This window comes from Ctenopharyngodon idella, chromosome 11, assembly GCF_019924925.1.
Source record: "Ctenopharyngodon idella isolate HZGC_01 chromosome 11, HZGC01, whole genome shotgun sequence".
Classification (NCBI taxonomy): Eukaryota; Metazoa; Chordata; class Actinopteri; order Cypriniformes; family Xenocyprididae; genus Ctenopharyngodon; species Ctenopharyngodon idella.
The window spans coordinates 7,417,410-7,443,636 of record NC_067230.1 but is presented as its reverse complement, the minus strand read 5'-3'; the positions used below and the strand labels follow the sequence as shown (position 1 = coordinate 7,443,636).

The 26,227-nt window shown below is 37.5% G+C and overlaps 1 protein-coding gene across 19 annotated transcripts in view; it reads right to left on the bottom strand.

Annotated features, from left to right (window-relative positions):
* cadpsa (Ca2+-dependent activator protein for secretion a) overlaps positions 1-26,227 on the bottom strand; it is a 136,670-nt gene that overhangs the window by 69,204 nt on the left and 41,239 nt on the right. For all 19 annotated transcript variants that reach the window (XM_051911566.1, XM_051911567.1, XM_051911572.1 and 16 more), the window contains 6 exons: positions 19,805-19,885; positions 19,409-19,642; positions 16,855-16,976; positions 3,961-4,072; positions 3,186-3,322; positions 293-359 (listed from right to left, as the gene is read on the bottom strand). In XM_051911566.1, the coding sequence (XP_051767526.1) occupies positions 293-359; positions 3,186-3,322; positions 3,961-4,072; positions 16,855-16,976; positions 19,409-19,642; positions 19,805-19,885 (753 nt within the window). The remainder of the gene's footprint in view (positions 1-292; positions 360-3,185; positions 3,323-3,960; positions 4,073-16,854; positions 16,977-19,408; positions 19,643-19,804; positions 19,886-26,227) is intronic.

The following is a 26,227-nucleotide window of genomic DNA, read 5'->3' as shown; positions in this document are numbered from 1 at the left end:
TTTACTCTGTCAAGCCGCCTGTCAACTTTTAGCTCTCAGACATGTTACAACCCACTACAGAGGAGCTGACTGAACTGCAAACAATGGGGGACAGAAATAAAAAAGGCTCCATCGAAGTACCTGACGCAGTGCTCTATCAGAAAGAGCTGAGAATCTAGTCTACTTCACTGACACATACAACGGAAATGGAAATGCACAGCACTTGATAAAAAAAAAAAAAAAAAAAATCTGAATCAGAAGGGGAGGAAAGAGTCTCCATTAGAAGTGACACAATTGGTGAAAAAGCACATACCTGCACCAAGACAAAGAATCTCTTTTTCCATCTTTTCCACAGGTTTTTCCCAATAGCCCAAAGGTATCTGTGAAGAGACACAGAGCAGGTGTTGCATCATAGTGTCAAGAAATAGCATGTTGGATGTGTTGTTCTTAATTTGGGTGATAATGGGCTACTGTTGCCTTTCTCTCTGATTTTCCTTCACAGAATAATTTAAATTTAGTAAATTACAAAAGGGATGTTTTTACATTATTATATATTTTTTTTAAAAGTTTAAAAATACAAACATATGTTCACAAAAAACTCAAAAATAAAAGATGCATTGAGAAGACATTCATATGCTATAAACAGACAAAAGAGATGTCTGATATATCTATATATCTCATATTTGAGGATGAGATATATATAGCTTCTTTGTGTGTTAAATAATCAAGGATGAGCTATACAGTCCCCTCATTAAATATTTGACATTATTTCCTTGAGGTTGAGTGTATATATATTATATATATATATATATATATATATATATATATATAATAGTGCTTTTGACAATTGAAATAGTTTCAAAGCAGCTTTACAGAAAATCATGCTGTTCATGTTTTTAATATCTTAATATCTGCATGCCTTATAGTCGCATTTAGAAGGTTAGATAATATAGTTTTTGTGACAATACAAGCAATCAAGCAGTTGAGATATGCTATATACTATGTATTGCCCTACATGAGCATACAGTATATATGCAGATAAAGTTGGACATATTTATATATATCTTCAACTTTATATAAAGAGCTGGACAATAATAATGCTGCACTTTATGAAAGAAAAATTCAGGTAGTTGAGATTTGCTATATATATCAATGACTTTATGTGAGTGAAGGCAAATATTAAAATTTAAAAATCTAAAAGAACACCTTCTACATAATGCACATTTTTAGAGGATGACATATTAGCTTCCTTCAGCTAGCAGTAGAGTGAGTTTTAAGACAAGCACAGAAACAGACATGGATTTTTAGATGGATGTAGGGTTAGTGCCCCCTAATGGCCAAAACTGTATATTACACTGATCTGATCTGGGTAAACTGGAAAAACAAAGAATCATGGTTGTTTTAACTTGTGATTTCTGTTGAGATAATATTTTTCTGTTGAATATATTTTTCATTTCTTTGTGTATGTTTTTCTATCTATTTTCCTCTCTTCTATCACTTTTCCATATGTCTTAATAATGTCTCATAAAGAATAAATAGAGGTGTGAATAAACCGATACAGTGATGCAGAACAGCTGCGATGCGTATGGTTTCTGGGAGACATACTGTAGGTATAGTTTGGCAGAGAGACCACAGTGTCTGTGGAGCAACAAGTGCTTCAAGCTACCTGGTGCACAGAGAACCATACAGAACACATATGGGCAAGAAAACAGCCACTGAGCCAAAATCACTCCTCTTAAAGATAACAAGATAGTCTTAGTAAGAACATCTGAACTGTTCTATTCTTGTATCTGGATATAGCATCCAATTTTTCAGCTTATGTTGACATCCACAATAACTGATGATAAATGTAATTATATATAAATAAATAATAAATATAAAGCATAATTTTATAATATTACATATATATATATATATATATATATATATATATATATATATATATATATTACATAACTAAATCACTGAAAAAAATCTTTTTAAATGCAAGCAAATTCCATTAGACTATATATGAGAAAAGAATATATTGAATTAAATGTTTCTTACCCAATTGTTTTTGTTTGTTTTTAAGCAATATATATATAGCGTTTATATTTATCAAGTGCTGTGTGTATGTATGTATATATATAATTTTAATCTTAAAATATTAATATTGTAAAATAAAATAAATATTAATATTGTACAGGATATACTGGACAGATCCCAAGGCTCATCACATCCTTCTGGAGTTAGTAATAATACAAATAATAATGTGTTACTTTGTCCACTAGATGGAGCCATAAGATCAGAATAGAGGTGAGGTCACGCACTCATTGGACCAGACAAACAGCTTTTATGCCCTAAAAGCATGTACTGTTTTTGTGAAAAAAGTACAGAATTTTAAGTGTGTAACAGAAAGTAGGAAAGCTTTGGGACATACTACTTCATATTAACTGTGTCTTTAACAGACCACTCTATCACTTTGTTATGTGCATCCTGTCACCATTTAAACTGCCCTGTCAATCATCTTGTCACAGTTAAAATCCTCACATTCAATCTCATTTCAGAGAGAGAAATGAATTAGCTTGTTGACCTGCCAGTCGTAGGTCTTTCATGCGGAGAACTCTCCTTATGTGTTTGCATAATGATGCAAGTATAAGTTAATGACCAAATGTATCTTTATTAAAGTTTACAGTGTTGTTACACATTAAATATAATGTGTATAACATTGAATAAATATTTTTTTCATCAAGTTTTCTGATTATTAATCACTCAAACCCTTTAACCATCAGTCTCATACAACCGCCATGTTTGTAGTTTTTTTTTTTTTTTAACACTTTTTATTTGTGTTTGCAGTTCTAATCGAATCCTCATCCACAGCGCAGTGGGTTTTGGGCAATATTAGCCGATAGAGTGTGCATAAATCTGCACTTTGGACTCTAACCGGAAATAGTAGACCATCTGAGTATCTTTTGAATACTTATTTACCATGATTGTGGGACACACTAATTCTAATTTCAAATGCAATTTAGGATGGAAAGTAGGCCTATGTGAACTGGGATGCAGCAAGATTGAATGACTTTGTTGCCTGTCATGACAGAAGGAGGTGTTAGTGGAATGGGTTGTCCTGAAATCTATTCAGTTTATGTGTCATTGTAAAGTTCCTTCAGCAAATCTCAACAGTACACTCAAACAAAATCAGAAATTAATATGCAGATGCCACTTACCCACAGTGCTTCATGTTCTGTGGTTTGTCCATACGGACAGCCAATTTGATCTTCAGGTCGTCTGGACAACCTTTGGCAACAGTCATTTTATGGAGCTCACACTGTTTGGGACTGTTGGGTGTTGGATGTAACACAACCTGAAATCACATTATGACAGAAAACAACAATCACTGCACTATTTCTAAACTGTCATTAAAGCAAAAGGGGACATACCAAATACTAAGACATGAAATTCATGCAAACCGAACCTTTCACTCTAGGTTATGCCGATAATATCATTTGAAATTCTTTGCGGTTACACTTTATTTCGATGGTCAACTTTAGATATTCTACTAACTCACATAAAAAAAGTGGGACACTGCAGCTTTCCAGTAGTATCCATTCCCACCAGTGCTCTGATTCATCGCACATCGGATCCTATTATTTTCTCTATCTCTCACTTCACTTTGAAGTCATCTATCATTTGCATAAGAGCCGACATCAGCACCTTATCTTTCTGTTTTTATATCAGTACAGGCTTATTGTTTAGAGAGAATGAGTGATAGAGAGAGAGAGGAAAAGAGAAACTCTATGCCTCATTGACTCAGCACTGGATCAAATCCATTAGAACAGCTACAGGCACGCGGGGGGCTCCTCATTTTGGAGAGCTTAGCAAAATCATTTTAGTGCCGATCACCTCCTGATGGCAGAACTGAGCTCATATCAGTGCTGACTGCTTAAAGAGCTGTGTGAGTATGAACTGTTCAGCATGTGTGTATGTGTGTGTGTGTCTGACCCGTCCTAGCTCTTTGTCCTCCAGTGCCAGCACTCCTGTACTCTCCGTGAAGAGTTTCACCTTTACTGCTGGAAGTGGGTGAGTGGTGGTGAAGTCTCCTTGAGTACCCCAACTAAACAGAGAGAGAGAGAGAGAGTTTATATCAGTGGTTTTACACTGTTTTTCCCGGGATTCTTTGAATAATAGAACATAATTTATTTGAAATAGACATTTTTTGGAACCATGTAAATGTCTTTACTATCACTTTGATATATGTATTGCATACTTCCTGAATCTTACTGACTGCAAACTTAAAGGGATAGTTCACCCAAAAAATGAAAATTATCCCATGATTTACTCAACCTCAAGCCATCCTAGGTGTATATGATTATCTTCTTTCAGACAAACACACTCGGAGATATATTTAAAAATATCCTGGCTCTACCAAACTTTATAAAGGTAGTGAATGGGGGGGCCTGATTTGAAGCCCAAAAAAATGCATCCATCCATCATAAAAATAATCCATACAGCTCCAGAGGGTTAATAAAGGCCTTCTGAAGTGAAGCGATGGATTTTTGTAAGAAAAATATCCATATTTAAAAATTTGATTAAGTATAACGACTAGCTTCCGGCAGACAGCCGTACGCATCGATTTGAAGCCGAAGAAGGACCTCTGACCCGAGCACGGCACAATGATGAACACAGAAGCTCAGAAGATAGAGCAAAAAACAAACAGAAAAAAAAAAACGGTCATGAATTAGAAGTCTAAACCGAGAAATTTTAAAGAGAAATTTCGAAACAAGAGAAGAAGAGCTTGAGTTTGTTGCCCAGCCCTATTAGTTTGAACCGCGAGAGGCGTCTAATTATACGATACTCCTACATCCTGCGTCATACATCGGGTCAGGGGTTACTCTTTTGGCGCAAGGCGATTTGCACAGAATGCATATGGTCGTCTGGCGTCTAGTTATTATACTTAATAAAGTTTTAAATATGGATATATTTCTTACAAAAACCCATCGCTTCGCTTCAAATTCAAATAAAAAAAAATAACTTAGGTACAATGTACTTATTGTATTCATGTTGTATTGCAAAACACTTTTACTGCTATTGATGTAAAACACAGGTAAAGTTAGGGACAGGTTTGGTGGTATGATTAGGTTTAAGAGAAGGTGTAAGTGAAGGGTCAACAGTAAAATTATAGATGTAATTGCAGAAATTAATTACAGCTGTGATTACATGGAAGTAAAAATAACATGTACTGTACACACTTATACTGTATCCAATGATTAATTAAAGGGTTAGTTCACCCAAAAATGAAATTTTTGTCATTAATTACTCACCCTAATGTCGTTCCACACCTGTAAGATCTTCGTTCATCTTCGGAACACAAATTAAGATATTTTTGATGAAATCAGAGAAGTTTTTTATCTTCCATAGAAAGCAACGAAATTACCACATTCAAGGTCCAGAGAAGTAGTTAAAAAGATTGTTAAAATAGTCAACGTCACTACAGTGGTCAAACCTTAATGTTACGAAGTGACCAGAATACTTTTTGTGCACAAAAACAAAACAAAAATAACAACTTTATTCAACAATTTTTTCTCTACCCTGTCAGTCTACTACGCAGTTGATGCAGTGCAGCGCTTCTGTGTTTGCTCTCAAAACTCACTTATTCACATTCTGTTTTGTTAATTGATTGTTTGTCTCAATTTTCCAGCTCTATGCTTGTTTTTGTAAGTTTTCATGTAGATTAACTTTCTTTGTCTGTTCCATCTGGTCGATCATGATTTGTATACTGACTATATACTTGTATATGTATTCATGTTATCTATCGACTTCATGTAAAGCGCCCTTGGGTTCTTGAAAGGCGCTATATAAATAAAACATTATTATTATTATTTACGTCCGAACGCCGGCTCAGTATTGGCACCGTGTGATGCTGACGCAGGAGCCGGCCAATAGAGAGTCGGCATTCTGACATAGAACACGGAATCTCTGCGATGTGTCTTCAACATAAACTGCATAAAAGACTGACAGGGTAGAGAGGAAATTGTTGAATTAAGTTGTTATTTTTGTTTTGTTTTTGCTCACAAAAAGTATTCTTGTCGCTTCACAACATTAAGGTTGAACCACTTGTAGTGACGTTGACTATTTTAACAATGTCTTTACTACTTCTCCGGAATTACCATATGTGGTATTTCCATTGCTTTCAATGGGAGAAAAAAAAAAAAAAAAAACTCTCAGATTTCATCAAAAATATCTTAATTTGAAGAACGAAGGTCTTACGGGTGTGGAACAACATGTGGGTGAGTAATTAATGACAGAACTAACCCTTTAAAATGTTAGTAGTTAAAGACATTTAATATAAAGATATAAAAATACAGAAGATAATATAATGTAAGTATGCTGTGTGTGCGTGTGTAATCTGAGAGTGTCTCTGTAACACATTATTATTAATTCTTATTTTAGTGATCATAATTGATTATTACATTATGATGACAATGAGCACACATTAAGAACTGTTACCTATATGGGAGACAGGATTGAATCTGACCTGAATCAACTGTGCCTATTAATAACATACAGTAGCAAACATCCAACAAGAAGTTAAAAAAAAAACTATTCTGAGGTAAATCTGAGCTAGTATGCATGTCTACACTCATAAATAACTCTAAATGGATCACCCCGTTCCTTTTAAATTTGTGCAAAAAGACTGAATAAACAGGACAAGTATTGTGGCTTTGTTGGCTTGTGTGGCAATACACAGTGTATGTGTGTTTTTTGATGTGACTGTGTGCACATGAAAGTATTTGTGATGCATGTGTGTGTATGTGTGAGCATGTGAGTCTGCTGGTGTGTGTGTGTGTGTATGTTGTGATCCCTTGAGATGAGGGGGGCAATCATCTGGCCACGGTGCACTGGGGGAACAGAGAGCAGTAAACGGGTCTCCATGGCAACCCCCTTCTGAGCCTGGCTCCCTCTAGAATGCCTGGGGTGAAGCTGAGGGTACATGGACGCTGTGTCTTTATGTATGTTTGTGTATGTGTCTGTGTATAGTGCCGTTCAACCTTCCTTCGCATCAGCGTCTCAGGAGAGATGTCTGATGCATATTTGGCTCATGGCGTTGAAGTAAACTCTTTGGATGAAATAATAAATGCTGTTAGCAAGCATGCCATAAATACAAGATCATGAAAAACGGTTAACTTGCTGTGTGCTTGAAGGCTACAGCCACTGGGCACAGCATGTGTACTGTGAACTGCTTTTTAGTATCAGCAGCTGCCTGTGGCACAGTAGATGATATATTTTACCCAATCAATTTCATTACTGATCTATCTATCTATCTATCTATCTATCTATCTATCTATCTATCCATCCATCCATCTATCTATACACACAGGATTTTCTTCCTTTAAGAAGAACTCTCTCATGCTCACCAGGGCTGCAGTTGATTGATTAAAAATACAGTAAAAACAGTAATATTGTGAAATATTATTAAAATTTTAAGTAACTGTTTTCAATTTTAAAATATTTTTAAATGTCATTTATGTCATTCGTAACATAGGGAATTCCAGGACCCCAAAATACGGTTATGTAGGTACACACACACTCACACTACACATATGTGTTGCCAGATTGTGCAGTTTTGAATTTGATTGTGCAGGTAAAAATTGGTTTGGGCGAGTGGACAAAACTTGGGCTGGTTTGGGGTCAGTTTAGTGGTTTTCAAAGATCTAAATCGTATAGGCTAATTGGTTATCAAAAACAACCCAGGTGTGCATGTACTGCATACAATCAGTCATCATGACGTTACTAAACACACACACCCACTGCAGAGTGGTGCTGATGATGACGTCGGCCACCTCACTTTTAGCCAATCATGAGGGATCAGCGGACAGACGTGATGATTCATGAGTTACACGTTTTTTAGCACGATAAAGGATCAGATTTTGAACGTATAGCTGTATATTCAAGTGATCACAATGCCAGAATGGCCTAAATATAAGTTACATGGTAAAGAGTGGAAGAGTGACTAACTCTCAAAACGTGAATTACACCTGTGGCGGGAGATGATGCGAAGGCTCTTAGTTAATATCATTGTAACTCTTGAATCAGAGTACAGTTGAATAATTTAATCAAAATTGAAACTGAATATGGGACTATACGATCCTATCCTGCATTAGGACATCTTTTAAACTGTCCAGACACATCCTTGAAAGCTGCTGATTAGTTTTGACTGTGCAAAGTTATGTATTATGTTCTACAATATGTAGCCTACAAAAGACATGCTGTAGTTCTGTCTGAAGTTAAAGGGGTCCTTGATTATAATTTCACTTTTTTAGCTTTAGTTAGTGTGTAATGTTGCTGTTTGAGCATAAACAACATCTGCAAAGTTACGATGCTCAAAGTTCAATGCAAAGGGAGATATTTACAGAAATCACTTATTAAGGACTACAACAAACAGCTGGCTGAAGCTACAATGAGCTTCTTCCTGTGTTGGTGACATCACAAACCATAAAATTTACATAAACCCTGCCCCCAAGAACACGCAAAAAAGGGGGTGAGGACATGTTGGGCTGCTTCAGAGAAGAGGAAGAGTTGTAGTAGTAGAGTGTTGTTGCCATGCTGTCATTTTACGCCGAACTGCTTCACAAATGAGGGTCAATTCAACGCTGGATTTGCACAAGATTAACATGACGGCACATGCTAGTCGATGAGTTGAATCAACTCCACAGCAACTACATAAATTTATCCACTGACCATTCAGAAACATCCAGTTGCATTCTATAAGTTGTAACTTCTTCTTGAGCCTCTCCTTCAGTGTCCAGCTCTGGTTTGAACACCGTTACTGACATTTGTCATTTTGGCTGCGTAAGATTCTCCCGCTTTTAAAGCTCCACCCTCTTCTGGAAACGGGGCCAGTAGCAGCAGCTCATTTGCATTTAAAGGGACAACACAAAAACGGTGTGTTTTCGCTCATACCCAAATAGGGGCAAATTTGACAAGCTATAATAAAGGATCTGTGGGGTATTTTGAGCTGAAACTTCACAGACACATTCTGGGGACACCATCTTGTAAAAGGGGCATTATAATTCGCCTTTAAAGTGCAACACGAAGGTAAGCACAATATTGTTGTTAATTTTTTGTTGTCGGATTATCGTACAGTAGCCTATGTATCAATGAATGACCGTTTTGACTGTCATTGTGTGTGCATGAACTAGTGTGAAATACCTGCTAATTATGCTGCTTATTCCAATCACTTATACTGGGCACTTTGCATTTAAATTGACTTATTCTGACTTTTGACATTGAAATTGTGCATTTGTTTTTCTGAGGGTATTGGTTAATTTCTTGACATTTTAGTCATATTTGGTAATTCTCTTTAATGTATTTGCCCTGATTTGATCCGTTTTCCTGGGAAATGTATCAATTTTTATCTATATTATTTTGTTTTAAGGAGTTAAAAATGCTCCATATCAACATTGATTGACATGGCAATACCATTATTTTGACAGTTTTGGGCATTTTTTTTATTAGAGTGGGCGGGTTATGAGCTTTTGGGCTGGAAATCGTCCCCCCAATCTGGCAACACTGGTTTTCTTTTATTTGCTCAATGAGTCATCACTATGTGACCATTTGCACACAGAAGAACATAACCAGACTCTCGTCAGAGACATTCAGACACTGGCTCCATGTCTTGCACATATTTTCAGCAGGTTGAAGTGCTCAAGGCCTGACATGTTCATTTAATAATAATAAAATCTCACTGTTATTGGATCACCACTTCAATTCTAACAACAGGTCCCAGAGGAACATGGCTAAATCCTGACAGCAAGGTAGAAAATGAAGGAAATTTTCTTATTAATACCCATGTTCTGTTGAGATCGACTTTAACGGGACTTCAAGCATAAAAGCAGTAATGTTAACATGAAAAACATTTCTTTTCCCCTCCAATTGCAAACATTCCAAAATGTTTTTCTGACCAATTAAAAAGTCCAGTAGGCAGATATTATTGAAGTTTTAACCCTCCATTTTACCATAAATTACATGTTGCTTTCAGAAATTGATAAATAATAGTTGTGTAAGTCACTGAGCTCTGTTTGGCTGCATGAGTCTCATTTGACATTTTCTGGTATCTCATATTAGCCATATCAGAATATATTTTCAAACTTTCACACAGAAAACACACAAAAAACATCTTTTAAGGTACTACTGTATTTTTGGACACATTTGACTGGCTATGCAATATATTCTGCATAATCTTTTTGAAGACTGAACAAATAAAATTTGAACAAATGCTTCTTTCTTTTAAATAAAGAAGTTGTCATAACAGTGTTGCCAGAGATTGAGCCATATGTTTGTATTCATTTGCATGTACAGTAAATGAAATTCACTGTATCACAGTGCATAGAGCTGTTAGTACCAATAAACCCTGTAGGTGGCAGTATAAGAGCTCACATTTACATATACACCACATCAATATTTTATGATGCCCAATGAGAATGACTCATTTTGTCACTTTTGAGCTTCAGTCAAACTGTACACACCAAAAGCTGACCATGTCCATGTGCCCCTGGACCAGCTATCCTCTCTTGACATGATAAATCAATATCCTGAGACCAATTTTTTGTCTAATTGTTGTACAATAAACAAAACCAAATAGAAAGTTGCACCAAATAACATTCTTGGTCATCATACATTTGTAGATCTTTATTCTATTATTATTAAGTTGTCCACTACAAGAATAAAAAAAAAATAATAATAAAAAAAATCTGAATAGTAATTAAATCTTAATTAAAATGTATTTAAAATGTATATAAAATAAATTGTATTTAAAACTCATTTAAACTTTAATTTCCACTCAATATTATTACCCTTTGTATAAAGTGTTAATGTTGTTAGTGAGTCACATGTGTGATTGCCAAATGATTGCCTGAACATAAGCACTAACTATTCCACAAACATACAAACATACACTGACCCACAAAATTTGATAAATGCGATCAGAGGTTCATTACATTGAGCCCCAAACCATGTGGCAGAGAAACACTAATCTATATTACTGATCTATATCACAAGTGACACACTGTAAAAAAAAAAAAAAAAAACAACAACATGCAAAGTGCACACCAGTGTTGGGCACGTTACTTTACAAAAAGTAAGTAGTAGTTACAGTTACTAGTTACTTCTCACAAAAACTTTTTCTCAAATATGTCAAATAACTTGGATGCCCCCAATATTAAATATAAGTCTAAAAATAAATTATGTCTAATCCGCCTCATGACTCATGATCCGCTCTTGCTCACGACATGAAATTTCTCTGTACTGTATGTGTCGGTAGCCATTAAAGAAAACGTAGTTTCATATTTATGTTTAAATAGGCCTATGTTATTTTTTAAATTCATCTATTTGATTATGAAAAGTGAACAGCATGAGTAAGATAGGATACATCACAAGATGCGTAATATATCGGGAGACATGGAGTGGGTTCGACATGATTTTGACCACTTCATTAAGTTTTGTTTTGTAGAAAACTTTTCTTTAAAGTGAATTTCGTTTTGTAAAAATTGTTTCATCAACCACTTGCCTGGATTTAATAAATAAGAAGCAAATATAGCAGACAATATAATCATGACATGGAGGCGCCGGCGCGATCACTTGCACGTGAACTGGAGCGTGTTAAAGGCTAAATGAACCGAAACTCAGCGTATAGGCTGCTTGCCTCACAGACATGAGAAATATACCTATAGAAAACTTGAAATGTCTACTTTTAAGCGAAATAATTCAAATGAAAAGAAATAGGCTACTCTCTGATTATGTAATCCGAATGAAATGTGCATTCTCTCTCTAAGCGCGGAGTGATGAGAGTCAGCAATGCCAACTTCATCTTTGCAGCCGACACTGATTCAAAAAACATTAGTTTATTAATAAACAATTAAAATGTATCCTTGCTGTTTTTTGTCACATTCATAATCAGTACTTTTGCCGGTTCTTTATGGCAAGCTTTATGCGTGCGCTTGAGTGCTATAGCCTATATTAAATGCTCATTATTATGGTTTATTCTCTCCAGTAGTTAAGAAATTAAATTAATATAAATGTGATTAGTTAACTAATGGCTTAAATGAACAACTACTAGTCGACTAGAAAAAACTTATTTCACATATTTTCGATCCAGCATGTCACAAAGGGTATTCTGGTTTGAGCTCGTGCTCCGCTCGCATGCTCTGATACACACACACACATACACACACACACAGAGCATCGTACATTATTATCGGTTTAAAATTGTATTTGTGCATGACTAAACCGTACAAAACGCTTTGCAGGTATATCATCTCTAGTCACACACCAATCATCATCAGTTAGCTTATGTGTCCCACCCCAGAACATACACCAGAGAAAACGTTGCAGGTCCTACGGCTGAGAGAGCCTCGGATAAAAACCGCATCAGTGAGATAAATTATAGTAACACAGCATTTTATTGTCAGTAACGGTAACGGCGTTGTAACGGGGGGAAAAGTAATTTGTTTGATTACTCGTTACTGAAAAAAGTAACGCTGTTTATTTATAACGCCGTTATTCCCATCACTGGTGCACACACACACACACACACACACACACACACACACACACACACACACACACACACACACACACACAACAAAACACTCATCAGCAAAGCTCTCTGAATTATGTAATCCATAGCGCCTAGAGCAACAATACTGTGACACAATAGAACAGAAACATGGCCAATGCCAACCAATGCCTTCTTTTCAAATCACAACAGTTTTGTGTTTAAAGCATTTATGTTTACTTACAGTACATATATACATTTTATATATATATATATATATATATATATATCACCCTCATCGCAAGTGAACCCGCATTTAATGTCTGGGTCATATTTTCTTTCACTCTGCATAGTTTTTTCATGATTGGGTCATGCATGTCAAACAACCTGTCCATATTGGCTTATGCATCATTTGGCTACCAATTGGTGACAGATGAATCTGCAGTGTGAGTTTGACTGGGTATTGGTAGCATTTTTTCTGTTTTCTTATTAAGCATAATTATTTGTGCTAATCCTAACTACGCACAATTATATGGTTAGCATTTAGCATTGTTTTTCCCCCCTTTTAAAACAAATCTGCCACCCAGGCAGGTTTGATACATGACCTACTGTCAACAACCCTTTCATTTTCTTAGTTTTTATGTAAGGCTGGTTCAACAGGGGGTCATGGTAGCATTCAATCACTAAAAACTGCTGCCTGAAAAGCACATCCTACAATCTGAGCCCCAAATCCAAACACAGGACAAATCAGACTGAAATATGATTTGAAAAATTGCTTTTTTCATTCATCATAACCACTCCCCTTTCATACAAGTGCAGTTATGAAAGCAAAAGCCATTTTAAAGCAGGTCTTTGTAGCCCCCTTCTAACCCCCAAGCAGACTCAGAGGCTTACGAAGCAGCCTTTCTTTCCTTGTTTTTATCTACTTCCTTGTTTCTCTCACTCAAACACTCACAAGCGAGCAAATGCCCTTTAATTAAAGAGATGTGTTGGGATCAGTCCCCACAATCTTAAGGTGTCTGATCAAACAGGTACAGAATGCATGTCTCCCAGCAGTTTCCCATCATTCTTTTGCTTTCCCAGACTCCCTCTCATTCATCCTCACACGGCTCTACCCCTGAGACCCAGCAGGCTTTTAGCATTACAGCAAGCCCTGGAGAAATGTGAGCCAAATGTGTCTGTAAATGTGAGAGCTCGTTGATCCGAGCAACTGTGTATTTTCAGTTGAAAGAGAGTGGATATGAGCATTTTTGTTTGTGTGTGTGTGTGTAAAGCTGGCTGTACACCATGCAGTTTTTTTTTTTTTTATTTTACAATTGTTGCTTGTCAGCTTATATGATGTGACCTCAGTGAAATCATGGGCAAAAGCCAAGGCACATCAACTGTCTTGTATGTCAGGCTGTGCAGCATACATCTTTGCAGACTGTGGTCACGATTGACAGCACTGACTATGCATTTTACATCATCAATCTCTTACCGTCACATTCTGACATTCTCATTTACACACCATTTAACATGTCATTGTCTGGGTTGATTATATGGTAAGCAAACAATCAGTTCTCGCAATCAACGTGTTGGATGCAGGAGGAATGGGCAGGAGTAAAGACCGGAGAGACTCTGACAAGGGCCAAATTGTTATGGCCAGCAGTGGTGAGAACCTACTAATAGTCGTCCAATGAGGGACAAACCACAAACCGGCGACAGAGTGTTGGGCATCCAAGATGGGGCAGTTGTGGCCTAATGGTTAGAGAGTCAGACTTGTAACCTGAAGGTTGTGGGTTCGAGTCTCAGTACTGACAGGAAATGTAGGTGGGGGGAGTGAATGAACAGCGCTCTCTTCCACTCTCATTACCCACAACTGAGGTGACATTGAGCTAATCACTCCCACGCCGGAGCAAAACAAAACAAAATGGCTGCCCACTGCTCGGGGGGTGTGTTCACGGTGTGCGTTCACTACTCACTGCTGTGTGTGCACTTGGATGGCTGAAATGCAGAACACAAATTCCGAATATGGGACACCATACTTGGCCACAGACACATCACTCACTTAGAAGATTCATCGATGCGCGAGGGCAACAAGATTATCGGAATATGGTCGGAACCGACTAAAGGGTGTACTGTGGCACAAGTCACAGAAAATTGTAATGATGGTTATGGGAGGAATGTGTCACAACACACAGTACATACCTACAATGGGCACACAAGTGTCAGAACTGGAGCTTGGAGCAGTGGAAGAAGGTAGCCTGGTTCTATCAGTCCCATTTTCTTTAGCATCACGTGGATGGCTATGTACGTGTGCGCAATTTACCAGGGGAAGTAATGTCACCAGGATACACTGTGGGAAGATGACAGATGGTGGAGGAAGTCTGATGCTCTGGGCAATGTTCTGCTTGGAAACAGCCTGGGTACAGCCTTTCATGTGGACGTCAATTTGACACTTGCCACCTACATAAATGTTGCAAACTAGGTACATGGCAATGGTATTCCCTGATGGCAGTGACCTCTTTCCACAGGATAATGCACCCTGCCACACTGCACACATTATTTAGGAATGATTTGAGGAACATGAACACTGTGTGTTGCCCTGCCCTCCAAATTCCCTAGATCTGATTGAGCATCTGTAGGATGTGCTGAACTAACAAGGCCTATCCATAGCAGCTCCACCTAGCAATTTTACGTTACTTGAAGGATCTGCTTCTAATGTCCGGTTTTGTCCGCACACAGAGGACCTACATCATATTAGGCAGGTGGTCATAATGTTTTGGCTCATCGGTGCATTGCCATGCTTAAAACCATGGCTCCCTTCCTGGACCTTCGAGGACACCTTTACTGTTACTGTTCAATATGGTTCGATTTAAGGGTAGGTTTAGGGGAGGGCTTTAGGGATAGGGACAAGCAATGTCCCAATAAGGCAGCATCCATTTGTGAATTTATTAAATATAATCATGTACGCTGAATATGTTGTTATTATTGCATACTGTTTTATAACATACTACAATACACTGAAGTCCAAATAGTATCTGCCACTATTTTGCACTAGATATAAATAGCATCTCACTACTATTTACACAGAAAATACTGATATTTTCACTTAGTGTAAATAGCATTTAACACAATTTGCACTTAGTGCAAATAGCCTCCGCCTAAAAAATATATTGTAAGATATAGTCACAATAACAATTACTTAACAATAACAAAGTCATAACCGTGAGATATAGACACATTGCGTAATATAAAGTCACACTGTGTGATATAAAGTCAATTATGAGAAATAAAGTCGCAATTGTGAGATAAAGTCAGTTATAAGAAACAGTTGCAATTGCAAGATTTTACAAATGTAATATTTACGAATGTAAATGATTGTCACATTCTGACATACTGTAAAGTCAGTTATGAGAAACAAAGTCACAACTGAAAGAGATATCATGTTGTGAGAAAGTCACGTTGTGAGATAAAGTCACATTGCAAGATATATGTTCAGCTATAAGAAACAAAATTGCAATTGAGAGATATATAGTTGCATATACTCTGAGATAAACAAGCTTTTATAGTTGACTGCTTATGTTTCAGAGTGAATGCAAGGTAATTTTGATAGTAAGATCTTAACTTAAAAGGAACGCTCATTAACAAGAGACTTTGTTCTACGACCAAAGAAATTTGTCAAAAATCATACAGCATGCACATTGATTAAGAGTGTTAAGTGTAAGCTGACCAAATGAGTGGGTGCATGTTCAGTAAAAGGTGTGAGAATTTGTGTGTGTGTGTGTGTTTCCTCGCTTTCTTACCCTTGGATCAGTCTCCTCACACACAAACAAATGCAATGTCTAGGTGAGTAATGCGATCAGCGTACGGTTTTCGTAAGTGTTGATTACATGCCCAGAATTGTTACTTCATCATTAAGCGTTACATCTCACCACAAACAGAATGAGCCTACTGTGTACACAACAATAAGATCAACTGATCATGTAATGAGCTAAATCACACACACACACAGCTTCAGCAAACAGCATTTGATGGGATTTGAGATTAAGTTCCTCTAGCTCTAAATAACATGAACGGTTCAGTGGGAATGTGTCTGTATGCATGAAGACAAGCAATCAAACCTCAACAGGTTTCTGTAGGTTAGTGTACATTGACTGATTTAATTAGTCTGCAAGAGAATCATTTACTCCAGACAGCAACTTTCAAGGCCTAGAGGCTCTAATACATGACAGTGTAACAGGTAATGACTCTTCAAAACTTCCTCAGTGCATGAACTACTGCTGAGAAGGGAAGCTGGATTCAATAAATATTGATGCTGAGAGCATTCAAAATGCTTGACAAGATTTTTCTGCCAGACTTACGTTGGTTTGGAAGCCTCTGCCTGGTCAGTCTGAAGTTTCTGTCCACCTTCCACCTCCATAGTGCAGTAAACAATCCGGTTTGGAGCTAAAGACTTCAGACCCTGTACCTCCATAATCACCACCTGTGGGGAAAACAAGAGGAGATCTATAGAAACAACTCCTAAGGGAACTAGATGCTGGGGAGTAAATATAAATAATAATATGAAACTTTTTAGTGGACGTTATGTAAACACATTGTCTATAATGGCAAAACCAATTTTTTAGATTAAAAGCTCCAGTCCCCAATCATTGTGATTTAATGAGGGAAAACCCATTATTCAGAATTTCTCAATTTATTTTCTCTGGTCGAAAGAAAGTAATTTGGATTTGGAACAACGTGAGGGTGAATAAATGATCACAGAATTTTAATTTTTGGGGGAATTAATCCTTTGACGTTTGAGATAAGTTCCACCTTCATCCAAGCACACACACAGCAACCGATGTGTCAGATAAAGCCGTCATCACAAAGGTATCAGTGAAAGGGGAACGAGCTGTTAACACACGACATACATCACATGGTTTTATTGCCCTCTTCTTCAGGGAATATCTCCTCTCAGATACTGTCACTTGATTAAAGCTAGCTTTATAGCAGGCTGTCAGTGCCACTCAGGATTTTCTCTGTGGCTTGAGCTAAGTAAGGCTTGTCTACACACCCACACACGCACACACAAATTCAGAATTCTCCTGTCCTCTTTTAAACCTGCACAATGAAGAGAAGATGACAATTTCAATTTGTCGCTCTCTGCAAATCAAAGACCAGAATGTCGCTAATGCACCAACATGGTCTGTTATATTTGACAGTGACATGCAACATGTTGTAATGAGATATTCAAAGCAATAGCTGTGCAAATTACATTTTCACCCGATAAACGGGAACACGGGAATTCTATGTCAAGTTAGTGATAAATGTCAAGATCATCACAGATTCAATTATTTCATCTGGACATTGTTTTAGACTGATGATCAAATCAATTTCAAATCAATTTCATCAAATCAAGCTACAATAAGATGGTGGTGAAAAGGAAAGAGTTGATGCTGTGTTTGTGTTTGTTTCATGTGCTCATATAAATTCGCTTTTCTTAAGTGTGGGCAATGAGATGTGGTATTCTGGAAAGTTCAGTGTTATAAAAAGATCTGAAACAAGGCCAAAATAATGGGTGAGAAATTCAAAAAAGCAATATCATTTTAAATTTTGAAACTCTTTAACCACTAGGTAACAACAGCCCAAATTTTGAACACTAATGTACATGATTTTGAATGCAGAATGTATATATACAGTATATATAAACCTATATATATATATATATATATATATATATAGGTATATACAGTATATATAAACCTATGTATACATAGGTTTATATATATATATATATATATATATATATAAACCTATTTGGATGGATATTTTGCATTTTACAGATGCACTTCGTGATTTTACTCTTGAACGAATCAAATGTCTGTGTTTTTCAAACATGACTTTGGTTACAAAAAAGAAAACAGGAGAAAATTACCTCATTACCTAAATTTGTTTTTCTCAGGGCTCCTTTGAGAAATCTAATTACACCTCAATAGGACTATCAGAATATGTGTAAGTATATTATTTTTAACACTTCTTTTATTTAGTCCTTTGTGATTTACATTAACTACAGCTAAATTTAATTGGAGACATAATGAAAAAAATAAATCAACAAAGACAGTTTGATACCGGAAACTGCTCAAAATGGCCCTTAAAAAATGGCCCAACCGTATTTACTTACAGGTGTGAGTCTCGAAACGTCTCGTTCACACAGCAACTTACAGCAGCATCTCGAATACTCTCTGTATGAATGTGCAACAAGAGTCAAGCCCGTATTCTCTTACTAATAACCATAGCGAAAGTCATTTCAAAGATGGCGACGTCCATAAAACTGAAAAGTCTTTTGACAGGACAGAGTCCAGCTGATCCGCGAGTTCATCCATCAAATCTTTATTAACCGACAGCAATTTCAATGTAAACATGCACCTATAACCGTTACACTCGCGTCTCACGTTCTTTATAGCGCCTCACGCTGACGGCCATGACACGGCACATTTGAGTCACGCATGGAATACAAAACTGATGGGAGCGGCTCAGGTGGTGAACAGTGACTGGATCTAAAACCTTCAGATGACGCACAGCTCAGCTCTCCCCCGCTGTAAGTTACCGAAAGTGAAACTACACACACGTAACCCCTTAGCGTAGCGGCTCTCTCGCACTGTATGACATGACAGACAACTAGTTGTCCAGTGTGGTTCCGGAGTCCTGAAAATTTATGGGTGTGAGTTCTGTTATAGAATGCGATTGTCACTCCTGTAAATAACCATACTGTGGGTGAACGTAACCGTATTAAGGACTCAAATACAGGACTGACAACCGTATTCTGCTGCTGTGTGAATGTGGCCTTAGAGTTTTAAGAGGTCATGTTTCGACCTCAATATTATTTGAACATGCTACATTCTGATTCAGGCTGAAATGTTAAGCAGGAACAAGTACCTCCAGAGTGAAAGACAAAACTACGTCAGACTTGGAGAGCTGATTCTCGTCCTCTTGGCCCATATCAATGATGGAAGTGTTGTGGCCTCTCTTGAGTTTCTGCAGTTTGAACTCTCCACCTTTAGACACTGGCATGCTCTCCAGATTGGCCATCAGCAGGTTCACTGATGACTTCAGCTCCTCAATGTACATGGCCTCCATGTCCCTGGACACAAACTTAGGGAACCTGCCAGCCTATTCAAGGTGTTAAAGAGAGAAAAAGAAAAACAATTCTGGCCAAGAGGGACAAAACAAGACATTGGGACATTTTGTGCCTTGGAATAGGCTACTTTAGAAGCCTGAAAAGAACAGTATCCTACAGCTTCATATGTAATTGTATGAGACTGGAACTCATACTTTTGTGAACTGATCAGCCATTTGGAGTCGTCCATCCAGCTCTCTTCTAATCTGGGCAGCCTGTTCATCAGGATTATCCAGCTGTAAGACACAAACATTTTAGTGCATTTAAACTGACATTCCTGACATCACTTTTCCTCTGTTACAGGATCAACCCATATATCTGACCTTCACAATTACAATAAATAGTGCCAAAATATCTCTGTTCAAATGAAAGGTCATCACCTTCCAATGCTCATATTTATATATACATACAGAGAACATGGAGAACTGTATATACATGGAGAACAGTTTATTAAATATTCATAAAAGGGCGATATAGATCAGAGCGGGAAAAAAAAAAAAAATCAAAGAATCCTGAAAAAATATTAAGCAGCACAACTGTTTTCCACATTGATAATAACATGAAATGTTTCCTGAGCACCAAATCAGCATATTAAAATGATTTCTGAAGGATTATGTGACACTGAAGACTGGAGTATAATGCAGCTGAAAATTCAGCTTGGCCAATACAGGAATAAATTACATTTTAAAATATATTAAAATAGAAAACAAGTTATTTTAAATTGTAATAATATGTCACAATATTAGAGTTTTTATTGTGTTTTTGAACAAATAAATGCAGTCTTGGGAAGCATGAGAAACTTTTTCAAAAAATGTTTTAAAAATCTTACTTACCTAAACTCATGAACAGTAGTGTATTTATATAAAATAAATTAAAACTGCATAAGTTGCCAAGACTTGTTTGCAGAGAATACATCTTGAATTAAGTTTTAAGCATAAATCATTACATTATGTTAGATGTACCATACCAACCATACCAAATAAACCTCCAGCAAACTGTATTCAATTTAATGCCTGAATGTGGCTTTCTGCAAGCCTCCATCCCATACACGCACAGCTCTGAAAACCTTAATTAGTCCTTTCTAGCAGGACTGTTATTAGATTAGAGGCCAAAATCCATCAGCCATTTGTCAGGAAGTCACTGAGAGAAGGTGACTTCCGAATCTCTGTTAAAAATGGAAGCATGAACTACTGATCCTGACACTAATATAAAACAAGACTAATGTATGCTCACATCACAAACTATTAAGCAATTATATTACAAAATATGCATGCTTATAAATTTATACACAGATATTTGCATTAAATTTATGAACATAAGTTGCTAAATATGTTGCTATACTAGCTAAGTATTTTTTAAATTAGCTGATTTTGTATTTCCATCATTCAAGGCCCAGCTAAAAACTGAAACCATTAGATGGCGGCCTGGATGTTTAAAAATCCTGTTGCAAAAATCAAACAGAAAGTCACTTTTCATCCAACAAACTTACGGTTTATGATTCAAGACCAAAGGACATGTCTTTAAATACCCTGCATGTTCCATTCCAAAGGGTTCTGAACTAATGGTGAGTTCAGAGCCTTACGAAGGAGGAATTGGCCAGTCAGTTGCGTTGTTGGGTGGAGGGCCATCTGGACAGGCTGTGGCCATGGTGTCCCCCTTCCTGTCTCCAGCTGGGCTAAATTCAGTACTCAAAAAGCTACAAACACCTACACCCTTCCATGAGGATTCCTACACACAAGCGAGTGTACACATGCCAATGCACTCATACAGAATACAGAATAATGAGTGCATATAATTGTGCAGGCATACACAATTCAAACACATGCTCACATCATGCATGCATGAATTCATGTACATATTCTGTCAGTACACACACACTCACATGCATGATGCCAATGTGTGGGTGTTTTCATAATTAAATGCTTAATGATACTGCAGAATAACATGACGGGTGTGCAAGACACAGATTAAGCCTCATCCAAGATCAAAAATATTTTCCACAGAGAACACACCTGTGCTATGTTTACTAGATCAGCAATTTCAGTCATGTTGTTCCAAACCTGTTTGACTGACTAGCTTCTGATTCTTCACAAAAGATATTCTTAAAGTCAATGGAGTCCAAACAACATTGAACATTGCTTTTTTTTTTTTTTTTTTCTTATTTCATGTCCAATGATGACATTAATAAAATCATGGAGGGCTGCAGTCTGCTCCATAAATCTATCAACTTTGAACTTTAGATCATTGGCAAAAAATCTGGCACATATTGTAGTTTATTCTGCAACAAAGCTCATTTCAACACAGAAATAACTCTCATAAATAACAACCAACAACTCTCAGAGAAATCAACCGTTCTATCGTGACACCTTTGTCAACCGGACAAAATAAGAAGCCCTTATTTTAACAGCCTGATAACACTTAGGGTGCGTTCACACTTGTAGTTCGGTTCGTTTGGTTTATTTGGTCCGAAAAAAAAAAAGAAAAAAAAAAAGGTCCGATTAGCCTTCAGATTGGCAATTTTATCACCGAACCAAAAGATACCGAATCTAAATGCGCTTGTTGTGTGTGCGTAGCCTGCATATGATGGTATTTTGACCAGCTGGGAACTCGTGAAGAGCTTATAAAATATGTGAAGGAGTCAAAACAGCGGCGGGAATCCTTCCGTCACACATACAAACGATCTGCTGCGTGGAGACGCGCGTCTGATGCCTGTGATGGGCAAACTCGCGACTATGACAAGAAAAACCGATATGCGTGAGGGTTCTGTCCTTTTTAGGTTCTCATCTTCCTGTTTTTGGTTCGTTTACATGTCTTTGGTCTGTGTTACGGTCATATATCATTCGAACCGCACTAAAGTTCATTTGGAAGCGGACTGAGACCGCTGAAAAGATGGGTCTTGTGTGGTGCACACCAGGGTTCAGATGGCAGTGTTCACACGTTTAAATGAACCACACTAAGGGTGCGTTCACACTTGTAGTTCGGTTCGTTTGGTTCATTTGGTCCGGACCAAAAAAAAAAAAAAAACATTTAGTCCTGGTCCGATTAGTGTTCAGATTGGCAATTTTATCACCGAACCTAAAGGCATAGGGATACGTTCACAACCTGATTGGACAGATTTTATGACGTATTGACTATTTTGAGACGGAACTTACTGAACATCCAAAACAATGCTGTGTGCTGAGGTAAATGCGCTTGTTGTGTGTGCGTAGCCTGCATATGATGGTATTTTGGCCAGCTGGGAACTCGTGAAGAGCTTTAAAATGTGTAAAGGAGTGGAAATGTGCAGCGGCGGGAATCCCTCCGTTACACACACAAACAATCTGCTGCATGGAGACGCGCGTCCGATGCCTGTGATAAGCAAACTCACGACTATGACAAGAAAAACCGATATGCGTGAGGATTCTGTCCTATTTAGGTTCTCATCTTCCTGTTTTTGGTTCGTTTACATGTCTTTGGTCTGTGTTACGGTCATATATCATTCGAACCGCACTAGAGTTCGTTTGGAAGCGGACCGAGACCCATCTTTTCAGCGGTCTCAGTCCGCTTGTTTGGTGCACACCAGGGTTCAGATGGCAGTGTTCACACGTTTAAATGAACCACACTAAGGGTGCGTTCACACTTGTAATTCGGTTCGTTCGGTTCATTTGGTCCGGACCAAAAAAGAAAAAAAAAAACATTTAGTCCTGGTCCGATTAGCGTTCAGATTGGCAATTTTACCACCGAACCTAAAGGCATAGGGATACGTTCACAACCTGATTGGTCAGATTTTATGACGTATTGACTATTTTGAGACAGAACTTACTGAACATCCAAAACAATGCTGTGTGCTGAGGTAAATGCGCTTGTTGTGTGTGCGTAGCCTGCATATGATGGTATTTTGGCCAGCTGGGAACTCGTGAAGAGCTTTAAAATGTGTAAAGGAGTGGAAATGTGCAGCGGCGGGAATCCCTCTGTCACACACACAAACAATCTGCTGCATGGAGACGCGCGTCTGATGCCTGTGATAAGCAAACTCGTGACTATGACGAGAAAAACTGATATGCGTGAGGATTCTGTCCTTTTTAGAGTCTCATCTTCCTGTTTTTGGTTTGTTTACATGTCTTTGGTCTGTGTTGCGCACCAGAGTTCGTTTGGAAGCAGACCGAGACCCATCTTTTCAGCGGTCTTGGTCCGCTTGTTTGGTGCGCACCAAGGTTTGGATGGCAGCGTTCACATATGTTCAAATGAACCGCACTAACAGAGCAATCTCACCAGGGTTCGTTTTAATCGAACCAAACGTGACAAGTGTGAACACACCCTTAGATGTGAGATCAGTAGATTTTGAAAAACGCTGTTGTACATTGTTGATTTTTTTAAAACAATCCAAACAAACCCACCCCTCTCTTCATTGCTCCGCCCCCAAAACTCACACTCCAATCCTAACCACCCTGCTCCGAGTCAGTCTCGAACCCCGGCCTGTCCGCTGCTGGCAGGCGAGGCAAGTGCACTAACAATGACGCTAAACACTGCATTCTGTAGAGGTTGTCAGCGTGCAGTGGTTTAACTGCAATACTCTCACTATCTGGCCACTGTTACACATGCAAAAATAAAGCGCAGTTGATGAACATACACAAGAGTAAATACAAAGTGTTCATTGTTAGTCGCAAACAGCACAGCAGCTCCAGACAATCAAAACCGTGTTACTCACATGAGAAGCGGAATCAAAGCAGCCTCCGAGTCTGTTTTCAGACCTTCCCATTCGCTCTCCAGCGCTGGAAAGCTTTTCTAATATAAATGCGGTCCTAAAATGCTTGCCCAGTCAAAAACCTTCATTCCAGTAATATTCTTTTGAGCTCTTTGTATTGTGTCCCATCTCTCGTTCTGCAGTTTTTTTTATTATTATTATTTTTAAATCTCCCTCTTGCTCATTCTCTCTCCTCGACCGTCATAGGCCCCTACACGTTTGTTGTTGGTGTCGGCCCGACTAACTTCCAAACAGTGTTTTTAAAATTCTACTGAGTCCACCTTTAATTGAACTTAAAAACACTTTGTGAGTCGAAATATCTGTCACCTGAATAAAATGTGCATTAGACTATGAAAACCTAAAAGAAACAAAGTTTTTGTGTTGTCAACTACTGCATTTTGAAATTAAAACTTCAGATCTTTGGGAACATTAGTGGAAACTTTTTAGCTCCAAAAATATTTAGAAATTTACTTCAGAAAAAGTACACCTGGTAAATGTAACATGGCAGCATTTTTTATAAAAAAATATTTATTATAAAATATTCCATTACCATCTAGGCTAAGCTAAACAGAACTGCTCTGACGACTACCCATTTCTGCTAGGAATGATACTGATTCCCCTAAATGGCATTTTTGAGTCCGGTCACAAACATGCTAACAGTGATATTAGCTTTTCAAGCTGAGACTGAGCAGCACAGCATGGTTCTCCTCCTGCTGCTCTGGTAGACTGAGCCAGTCAATGCTAAAGATGAATCAGCGTTCAGTCTTTCTCACACATGCCTCACTTCTCTGCCGCCTCTCTTTGTGTTGACACTACAATGACAAACCAGCTAACAAGAAAGAAACTGCCACAGCGGCCATTTAACTTCTCTGTGAGGCTTTTGATTAGGTTTCAATTTAATTATCTGCTCTGGCTTTGAGCCAGGCGATCTTAAAGTGAAAATTAATGTAAACCAGATGTATGGCATTGTTTTAAGCAACCAACCGTCGTATCGTGACACCTTTGATACCCTTGGAACCAGATTTAGAGAAGCTATTATCAAGTCAATGAAGCTTGATAAAATGTAAAAGATGGGTTCTGCCAAACAAGGCCTTCAGATGAAAACAAACAAATAACCAGGAGTACCATGACACATGACAACTTTGTTGAGATTTTCATGCACTAGCAAGGGAGCAATCCATGATGTCATTGCCTGATGATAATAAGATTTGGTGTAAACAAGACGTGTAATTAAATTAATGTGGCTAATCTAAGCCAGCCAAGACAAGGCCTTGAGTCTGGCCTGTGTGTGTGTTAATGTCATGTGAGTGGAAGGTGAGACCAACACAACTGAAAGCCAGACAGTGTCATGAGTATACAGTTTCTCAAAAATTAAATAATAATAATAATAATAATTTAGCCCCAAATTGAAATTCTGTCATTATTTAGACACCCTCACGTTGTTCCAAACTAGATCATTTTTTTTCCATGAAGAGAATCATTTGCAGCTCTTGCCATGTCTAAAAAAGTAATTAATTACTACCTATTAATTACATCTTCAAGAGTGTAATTAGATTACCGTACTAATTACTCCCTCTAAAAAGTAATGCATTACTTATTACTAACTTCTTTCTAAATCCCATATCAACCTCGGTCAGTTAAACAATACAAATATAGACATGAAACTGCTCTTTTAATTTTTGAAAATAAATAATACATAATTACATAAATTATTCTTGAACTGACCAAAGTATTTAACCTAAGTATTTAACATACATTTTAACAATTAGACATTCAATTTTGATGTTAAATCCACTATTGTTTTATATAGAATTGTTCTATAGTCCACACACAGGATTTAGTTAGTTTACATCAG